The 9,910-nt window shown below is 44.9% G+C and overlaps 1 protein-coding gene across 1 annotated transcript; it reads right to left on the bottom strand.

Moving 5' to 3' along the window:
• Window positions 1-1,516: 1,516 nt before the first annotated feature.
• Window positions 1,517-9,254, bottom strand: AHSG (alpha-2-HS-glycoprotein). The gene is made up of 7 exons (XM_006754159.2): window positions 8,957-9,254; window positions 6,449-6,559; window positions 5,991-6,075; window positions 5,159-5,322; window positions 3,922-4,023; window positions 2,767-2,862; window positions 1,517-2,127 (listed from the first exon to the last, which is right to left on the bottom strand). The coding sequence occupies exons 1-7, from the start codon at window positions 9,167-9,169 to the stop codon at window positions 1,852-1,854; spliced, it is 1,047 nt and encodes a 348-aa protein (XP_006754222.1). The 5' UTR covers window positions 9,170-9,254; the 3' UTR covers window positions 1,517-1,851.
• Between the last annotated feature and the right edge of the window lie 656 nt (window positions 9,255-9,910).

Genomic DNA, 9,910 nt, shown 5'->3' with positions numbered 1-9,910 from the left:
CCTTAGGTAGGATTCCTCCATTTGAATTCTCAGTGCACATTCCCCTTTTTACTTAAGCTACTTTGGGTTGGGAATCTATCACTCACTCTCCATGGAAAATAATGTGACTAATACTCCATGTGCTCCCTTACAGCCACACCTGTGTGTACAAGGTTGGACAGAAGGTGAGTCTCTTTTAGTACTGGGTGAAATATGACTCTTCAGGATCTAAGTCAAGCTCCCACAAAGAAGAACTAGAATCCTTAGCAGAGTTGCTCAAATCTTCTACTAAATATTTATCCTAGCACCCTGCCCCATTGTTTCCTTTATTTCTTCTCCCATCTCTTTATATATTTGCCCTAAATAGGCTCAAAAGTCTTTGTTGAAAAAGAAGTCTTTTCTCCACCCAATTATCCTTTTAAATTACATCTTATTTCTCCCACCCTTTGCAATCAAACTGCTTGAAAGAGAATACATGTACCCCTCTATGTCCTTATCTTAGACTACCACCAATCAACCCTCTGCAACTAGGCTTTTACACTCGTCCTTCTAGTAAAACTGCATTTGCCAGTGGTTACCATGACTTCCAAGAAAGTCAACTAACCATGGCCTTTTCTCAGTCCTCATTCTCATTGATCTTTCTGCAGCATTTAACCCAGCTGACCTTACCATCCTTGTCTTCCTTGACTTCTAAGATTCCTAGTGGTTTTACCACCTTCCTGGCCATTCCTTCTGGGATACTGGCAAAACCTCAAGGCAAGAATGATAGGTGATGGTCAATGTTTGATTCAGTCTTCTTGGTTCAAGTGAAGCCACTAACTGGTTGTTAGTCTCGTCCCTTTAAAATTCTATATTAAAGAAACCATCTTTTAGATCACTCAGAACAAAAATTGAAATTGTCTAGGCACCATTCTATAATGGGAACTGTTTATCCCTTTATGTTATCCGAGTACTTTGATAATGCCTACAAATGTCCACTGAATTTTCCTGTCCACACATCCCTTCTCTAATCATACTGTAAATAGAGCTTTCACTTAAAGCTTTAAAATAGATTGGCTGGAAAGACCAATCCTGCATCATAACATGAAGTGTATACAGTACAATCAACAGTTATTTTAAACATATATAATAAGCAGTGCAATTAAAATTACTTGTCTGTGTTAATTGCCAATCTCTCCTTACCTGGGTATTGAGGAAAACAATGGTTGGTTTGGCTGTACAAAGTTAAGGCACTTGGACTTTGTTTAGCCATATTTTTTACCTTTATGAAATGAAAAGAATTATTTTCTTATAAGGAAATGGGCATATCTTATGGGATTTTAGCAGATTCTAGTCTCACTTTTTCCTGTGTGTAGCAATACAGCATATTTTTGTTCTATTTTATCTCTATTTTCATTTTGCTTTTGCTTAGGGATACTTGTAGAGTGGCTGTTGGGTAGACAAGCCATACACACGAGCTTGGAGGAAGTAGGCAATAATTATGACCACATTTCTGCTTAGAACCTTCTTTATTCAGGAAGATCCTTCAGACACTTTATTAACAAGCAAATACAAGTTTGGCTTGAGCACCTCTCAAAGTCACAGTTACAGTTGTTTTCGTGAGGTCAAAGAAGGCAGAGAACATAATGGTGGTGGCTTATTATCAGAACAATGACAAATTGCCAGCCTTATGCCTTTCCTCAAACATAACCATCATCCCCTTTGCTTCTGTTTTCTGAAGAAGGAAGAGAAGTTGGGATTCAAGACTTGATATTAATCTAGACCACATGTAGCACTTGCCTTGGTAGCAGACAAGGCCCCTACCCCTACTCAGACTTGGACAAAATGATGGCTATGTTCTCTCTGCCAATCCTTCTCATCCCTGACCTTCATCTAGATCTTGAAGTGTCTGATTCTCCCAGGGCAAGAGTGGACCACTGGACCGGCAGCAACAGCCACGCTAGGCTGTGCCACTTTGGGTGCTTTCCCGACTTCTCCTGAGGCAGACTCCACTGAGGCTCCACCCGTGAAGGTGTGGCGAAGGTCATAGTGTGCCCGGTTCACCGGCACGGGTAGCGGTGGAGCTGCCACCAGCAGGGGTCCCAACACCGCAGGAGCTTCGGGCAGGTTAGCTGGAGGTGTAGCCACAGGGGAGTTGTCTGGTTGAGGCTGTGGCAACATAGGCAGGAGAGAGAACCGTTTCCATAGGTTAGCTATCTTTCTCCTCCCGGACAAGGCCACCCATGTTTTTAGGTGGAACCCCACCCAATGCTTTCTCAGCAATAATTTCTATTTACATGGAATCTGGCAGAAAAGAACTACCTAGGTGCAAAGGATTATCATAAGAGATGCAGAGAAGGATGATTGGCATATGGTAGCCCCCTCTCACCAATTGTCTTGGGCATTGTGGACTTAGACACGTCCCATGAGCAAAAGCACCCCACCTGGTGACTAACCTTCACCAGCGGTGTCACCCTCTTTGTCATCTACACCTGCAGCCACTGGGAGCTGCTGGAAAGATCTGGCCACCTGGTCTCTGCAACTCAGAAAACCTCTCCCACCCCACAAATAAAAAGTGACCTTGTCAAATGCCTACTAGGATAGTTCTACCCAGTAGGCACCAGTTCTCAGGCTGGGAAGGAATGGCTGAAATTCCCTTCCATTTGGTGATGGTTCCACATACCCCAGTGCTATTTATCATTGTGGGTCAGGGCAGCAAATTCCCTATAATTACTAACACACTACATAAATGCCAAAGGGGTCATTGTATTCTGAAGATGAGGGCAAGTGTATCCATGACTCCCTTACCTGTGTTAGGAACACTGTACAAGTCACTGCAACTTTTTCATTTTCATTGAGTGGCCCCTTCTCAGTGAGTGACCCCTTACAGAAGCCATATTGCTGCCACAGAAAGACAGGAGTTATTTGAACTGGTTCAATAAGTGGATTTCTCTCCCAGTTTCATTGATACTCCAACATGTCAAAGGAAAGAAAACAAATCCTTGAATTCTTCATTTCTTTCTTTTTTTAAAACACACAGTTTTCTAAAGTTTATAACTTCTGCATACAGAATATATATATATATATCATATAATTCTATATAGAATTTGAAAGATACAGAAATGCTTTGAGAGTGGGAGAAATACCCCATAGTCCCTCATATGGTACTAACTCAGGAGAGTTTCCATTAACGTCCATATATTTTTCTTATTTTAAAATACTGATTGAATATCATTTAAAAATTGGGATCATTGTAACTATAACATTAGGCATTATGTGTTTTCACTTACTATAATATGAGAGCATTTTCTTACATCATTCATTATTCCTTGAAAACATAATTTTTAGTGTCTGCATAATTTTATAATTTTCTATTTACTGATGTGCCATTATTTTATTCAGTGACTCCCCTGTTAGGCATTCAGATCTTCTGTGGGTCATTATGTATCTATGATAAATCATCTTTACAGATATATATTAATTATGGAACTATTTTATTTCAATTAATTAATGTATTTCTTAAATTTTATTTTCCAATTACTGTTTACATTCAATATTACTTTTGTATTAGTTTCATGTGTATAGACATATATTTCTGTCAAACATCTCTGATGTTCTCTTTAGGCTAAATTCCTAGAAGAAACTTTATTGGCCCCAATGACTTGAAAGATTTAATCTACACTTCACAGTGCCAGCAATTGGGCATGATTTGGCTTAGTTAGGAACAGTCTCTGTCATTTTCCTAATACCAGGGACCTTCAGCAGGTGAAATGATGTGAGGACAGCTCTTAAAAGGAAGAGGTGACACCTCAGAAGAAGGCTGGCATGACCCAGCCCCATAGGAAGTGGGTATTTTGCACTGTGATCCCCTTTCCACAATCCCAAGATTAGCATCCTTAGCTTGCTCTAAGGATGCTCTGTTCTACAACCAGCTTTGCCATCCCCAGGGCCTGGCCCACTTACCTTTTCCGCCAGCAAGTTACATTTGGCTGGGTCTGTGACCTCTTTAGCAACACAGTCAGTGGCAGCTATTGCAAACTCCACATAGGTCGTACGTGTAAGATACTGATGAGAGAAATGAAAATGCTCATGAGGTCACACGACTTGGCATGAAAAAGGGAGGGAATTTTTTTGAAAGAGAGGCTGGAGGGAAGTAGCAAGGGCCCTGTCAGTGCACACTCCAGATAGCACCTTTCACATAGACCACAGTGAGTGGCCAGGAAAGATGGCCCCAGTGGGTTGTAGAGGGCGGTTATTGTGGCTTCATGTTCTCCAGTATTGAATACAGAGTTTGGGGGCAGGTCTCCCCTGAAAGAGGTTTAAGTATCCACTGCCCATCATTCAGGGCAGAGTGAGTTTTCAAATAGGAAGCAGGAACTCAGTGGCCAACCTTCCACTGATCTGGGTGAGAACCCTGCCTCCCCCACCCCAGCTCCCTCTTGGCTACACTTTGAGACCCAAGGTTCAAGTTATTCCAAGATAGAGCGGGACAGTAAAGAAATCAATTGCTACCTCTCCCACCAACTGTAGAGAGCAGGATCAAATGAAAAAAATAGAAATGAAAGTATGGAAGATACTTGTACTTTTTTATAGTTCTTATGGAACATATAGACACTTACAATAATAAAATCCCTGTTATTTGGTAGAGTCTGGGGGTGAGGGTGCCCTGAGAAGCACATATTCTGGTTAATAGATTTCCAAATATGCCATGGCTGGTATCCAGAAAACCAGTTTAGAATTCTGTTGCATTCAAATATGCTAAACTATCCACGGTATAATTAGATTTTTTTCAGTGACTCAAAAGGCATTTTAGGATCCCACCATTATATACCTATCCGTGTGAGTAGGCGTGTGCCTTTGTATCAATCAGGAGTATCAGTGAGGATGGATGATAAAGATATGAAGACCCATGAATTTCCGGTGGGTGCTTCTGAACAATGTGGGAACTCCCACCCGCTGAACCGAGAGCCACAGGGGTAACTGGAGCTGAGAAACTGGGGACTGGCAGCATCTGGCTGTTTTATGTTAGAGAGACACTGAGATCCTGATGACACGCAGGGTCCTCATACCCTCCAGGACTCTTTTCCCCCACTCCCTTCCTTGCCTTCCCGTTACTGCCCTGCACCTGCTCTGCCCCTCACCGCGTGCATTGCCGAAGTGCCACCAGACTGCTCAATTTATCAAAGGGCCTCAGTCTTACCGCAAGTTGAGCCCGGGAAACTTCTACAAGCTGGAAATAGGAGCCGTTAGTCTGAGTGTTGAAAGCGGTCAGAGCAGCCTCTACAGCGCGCACCACCTTGGTGTTATTAAGCGGGGCCAGCAGGGGGCAGTCTGGGCACACCTTTTGCAGGTCCTCGGCCGAATCTAAGCACAGAGAGAAGGATCAAGGAGGGTTGTCATTCTCCGCGGCATTCACCCCAGTTCTGGTTATTTAGAAAGGGCTAAGACAGGATCCAAATGGCTTTAGGCATTTTCTCTACTTCTTTAAAAAAAAAAATCTTTATCGTTGAAAGTATGACAGATGTCCCATTGACACCTCCCCACCTCCCCACAAGGCCTTCGCTGCACTGTTGTATGTGTCCATGGGTTATGCATATAAGAGCTATGGCAATATTTTCCCATCCTCACCCTCACCCCCCACACCCGCCCACCTCCACCTTCCCTCTGAGATTTGACAGTCTGTTTCATGCTTCTATGTCTCTGGACCTATTTTGTTCATTAGATTCCACATGTGAGTGAGATCATGTGATCCTTGTCTTTCTCTGATGGCTTATTTCGCTTAGCATAATCTCTGCTTCTTACTAAACCTTCAGGTGGCTCCTGTCATGCTGACATTTCTGCAGGAGCCCCTCTCATCAGGCGCAACTTTCACCTCCAAGGAGAATAGCTCCCTAAAACAGTTTTACAAACCCAGAACCCAGGAAGTTTGGCTTCTCCTTTTCCTCACCAACAAAGTGGCTAGAATGTTGATAACAGTGCAGGTTCCTTCCTCGCTCTCTCTACAAGGTCAAAATAAGAAGAATCATCTTTACCTGGACTGGAATCACATTTTGCAGACAACACAGTAAACTGGCCGCCCTGTTTCAGCACATGGAAATCACAGTCTCCTTCCACAGCCTAGAGAAATAAACCCACAGTGAGGGCCTGGGAGGAGGGCTGACCTTTCACTTCTCACCCAGGGAGGGCTTGGTGCCTCAGGCATGGTTGTCAAAGGTGGGCCTCACAAAATCACCTTCTTGGGGGGCCGAGGGGGGGTGGGGTATGATATTGACACATTACACTCTGGTTGCAAGGAGGGCTACAATAAGAAAGTTGAACTGTTGCAAAAATTAGCCCCAGGGAAGGAGGCTTCTAATGGCAATCTTAGAAACTGCACACTGGCTAGCCATGAGGGCCAGCTGGGCAGCTGGATAAAGAGGCCTGCTCCATGCAGAACCACAGTGGATCTGGTTGGGCCACCATCCGAAATCACCCAAAGAGGGCCACTCACATGCTCCGCCAGTGACCGCACAGAGCAGTTGGCCACGGGGGTGGGGTCCAGTGCGTGGCAGGTGGTTTCCAGCGTGTCTATTTCCATCTCAAACACCTCTCCCATGGGCCGCTGTGGAGACACAGAATGAAGAAGTGAGCAGTGTATAGCCCTGTTCCTGTTGATCAGGCCAAAGCGTGAGCCCCCATTGGACTTGAACCCACCACCTGTTAGAGAGGTGAGGGAAGTCATTCCTACTGTGTGCAACTTCACCCAGCGCTGACCTGCCAGTGCGCGAAACCACAATGGGTCTTCCTAGTCCTCCTCTTTTGGCTGGGCAGGTGCTTAAGGGTGTTTACCAGGAAGAAGGGGGGCGTGAGCTTGGACAGCCATCACTCTGAACTCTGTTTGGAAGCTAAAAGTGAAGCTGACACCTATTTAATTTTTAAATTTTTGCCCTTCAAGCAGTGCTTTAAAGAAGTCAGCTTTGGATTTTTCTCAGTGAAGCAGTAAAGTAAGGTGCTGTAGGATGATATCTTACTGTCTCTACTTTTTCTCCATCCCTCCCTTTACTCCCCCCCCCCTATTTCCTTTTCCTTCCTAAAGGCTTTTGTCTTGCGCTTATAAATGCCAGATGCAAAGTTGCTGCCCTCTACTGCCCCCTGCTGGTGATGAGGGGGAAGAGGAGCCTCTCTGACAGAGGAGGCAGTGTGTAAGTCACTAGCATAAACCAGGAGTTGTGGAGGAGGCAGTGATAGGAGAACTGTAACTCCTTGGAATTGTTCTTGCCAGTTCACCTGTTTCTGTACCCTTTCTTCAAAGCCTGCAAAATCAAGAAGGTATGAATATGCCTTTTATTTTATTATTTCACCCCAGTTCTTCTTGCCTCTTATTTCTGTTCTTCCTTACTCGCTAGTACCTGAAGCCTCAGAATCTCCTCTACGGGAGAAAGCGGTGTTTTATGATGTGCAGATGTGCCCAAGTTAACTTCCTGAAAACATCCAGAGCTGCAGGGAGTAGGAGCCGCACACTTCTGGGCTTCTCAAGGAAAGTGACTCCCAAGCTCTGCCTTTAGAGAAAACCACATCGTCTTTTCATTACCTTTTCCTCACAGGTGCACGTTGCTATTCCCTCTGAATTGATCAGTTTCCTCTGTACATCAGTATGATTGCAGAGCTCCTAGAATCCATCTGGGACAATCCTGATTTTAGATATTTTGTCCCATTAGGGGATCAGATGTTAGTCAGTTCAGGTATCTTGATGTTTACCTTATTTCCCTTTCTAGATTCTAAAACTCTTGTGGGCACTATGTCTTTTCTTACCTTTGTATTGGCTTGAACCATTAAAAAGCCAATATTTGGCCCTAGCCAGTTTGGCTCAGTGGATAGAGCGTCCTGGGTTTGATTCCAGTCAGGGGCACGTACCTTGGTTGCAGGCTCCTCCCTTGCCTGGGCCCTGGTTGGGGTGCGTGCAAGAGGCAACCAACTGATGTGTTTCTCTCACATCAATGTATCTCTCTGTCTTTCCCTCTCTCTTCCACTCTCCCTAAAAATCAATGGGAAAATATCCTGAGATATTTTCGAGTGAGAATTAACAAAAAAGCCAATATTTGATTGCTTTTAATATACAAAAATGGCAATTTCATATGGTTCAACTTAATATAGCGCCTGACACTTGCCCACTGTTCTTGCCCACAGAAGGATTCTACTCAACATTTGCTGAAAGAATTATTCCTCATCAAATATACAATTTAATTTCAAAATAGTCAGGAGACAGATGTCTTTTCCTCACTTCTCCAGTTCTCTCAACTGATGCCCAAGACATGTTTTCTAGCTTGACCTTTATTGTCGCTGACTGCATTGGTTTCTTGACCAGCATGTGAGGACGTAAATCTCCTTCATGCCGAGAGACTTCTCTCTGGAATGTGGAATGTGGGAGGAGCTTGTGTGGAGGAAGGAACACAGATCTGGAATCGAATCCCAGACCAGTGCTTACTAATTATATGACCTTGGGCAAAAAGAAAAAAAAGGCCTAATTTGTCATATCCTTGGTTTCCTCTTATGTAAGACAAGGACAATACCTACCACATAGGACTAGGGGCAAGAGGTGGGAGGAGTTAAGCAGATAATATATGTGAAAGGGCCTGGCAAAAAATAGGTAAGTTGTCAAACCCAGAAATAACTGAAGCAAAGAAAGATAAGTGATTTCCAATCAGTGATAATTTGGCAACTAGAATTCAGTCTCTTGCACCTTGGGTTTTCTAGCTAGCCACTTTCTACCTTTGATCTTCAAATTACCCTTTTCTTTTCCTATAAATCTCCCCTAACCCCAGCACTTTCCTTGCCAAGAGCCATGACTACAGAAGAGGATGTGTCCTCTCTTGCCCTGCACCTGGCCCCTCCCTCCCTCTGGGGAAGAAATCAGAATCTACTCTGCAGTTTCATTTTTGCTGGGAGATGTGATCTTCTGAGACACCCAGTTAAGCTCCACAAACAGGTCTTTCAGCTCATACGCAGGAGGTTCACTTACCCGAGGCCACACCTTCACTTTGTCAATCTGGTTCAAGGTGTGCTTGTAGCCCCGAAAAAGGTTCTTATTGAGGTAGTCCATGGCCACCAGGGCTGCTTGCTCTGATTCTGGGTCATCACAGTCCAGTGCTCTATAACCTGAACCTAGGTTAGGAGGGGCAGCGTGGCAGCCCCAGAGCTGAGCAAGGCAAAAGACCAGGACGAGGGACTTCATGGCTGCTCCAGATAGACCCTGGCAGGTGGACAGATGCCGGAGGCTTCAGAAACTCAGGTGCTCTCTGGGAAAGGTAGACCAGTGGAGAGGCCGAGGGCTTTATTTATCTGTCGAAGCCTCCCAGAGGAATTGCATAAGGACGTGGGATGATTTCTGTTGTGGTTCCAAGAAAATTCCTGCAAACATCAGCCCTGGAAAAACAAACAGGTTAGGACATTGCTGGCCCCAAGAAATCTGCCAAATCAATGTTTCTGGGGATGGGGTGGTGGTGGCATGGGAACATGGGAACAGCAGCAAAGAGAGGAGGCTGAGGGGATGTGGTGTGCATGGAGGTGAGGGGGGCTGGCACAGCCCTGGAGCGCTGTGGGTTTGGCAGCAGCGGGAGTGCCCTCTGTTGTGATTTGAGCACATGAGGGGGTCTGTGAAGGGGGATGTGCAGCAATTTGATGGAATCCTCTAATGTTAGGGAGTGTTATCTCTTCTAGAGGGATCTGGAGGGAGGACAAGGCCCACAGATGCAGCAAAGGTATATCTAGAATGAGGAGTAGCTATGGGAGATGCCAAGATGTTAGGTAAGAGCCTTGGAGGCAGGAAGGAAAGAATGGAGATTGCTTCTGCCTAAAGTGGGAATGGGGGAAGGGGGAGAGAAGAAGAGAAGAAGGGATTCCCACAGCAGAGCAGGGGAGGGCCAGGGTCAGCAGAGCAAGATGGAGTTCCGTACTCCCTCATCCTCTTGTCTCC

Source organism: Myotis davidii, unplaced genomic scaffold (genome assembly GCF_000327345.1).
Source record: "Myotis davidii unplaced genomic scaffold, ASM32734v1 scaffold1252, whole genome shotgun sequence".
Classification (NCBI taxonomy): domain Eukaryota; kingdom Metazoa; phylum Chordata; class Mammalia; order Chiroptera; family Vespertilionidae; genus Myotis; species Myotis davidii.
This window is presented reverse-complemented; position numbering and strand designations above follow the sequence as displayed.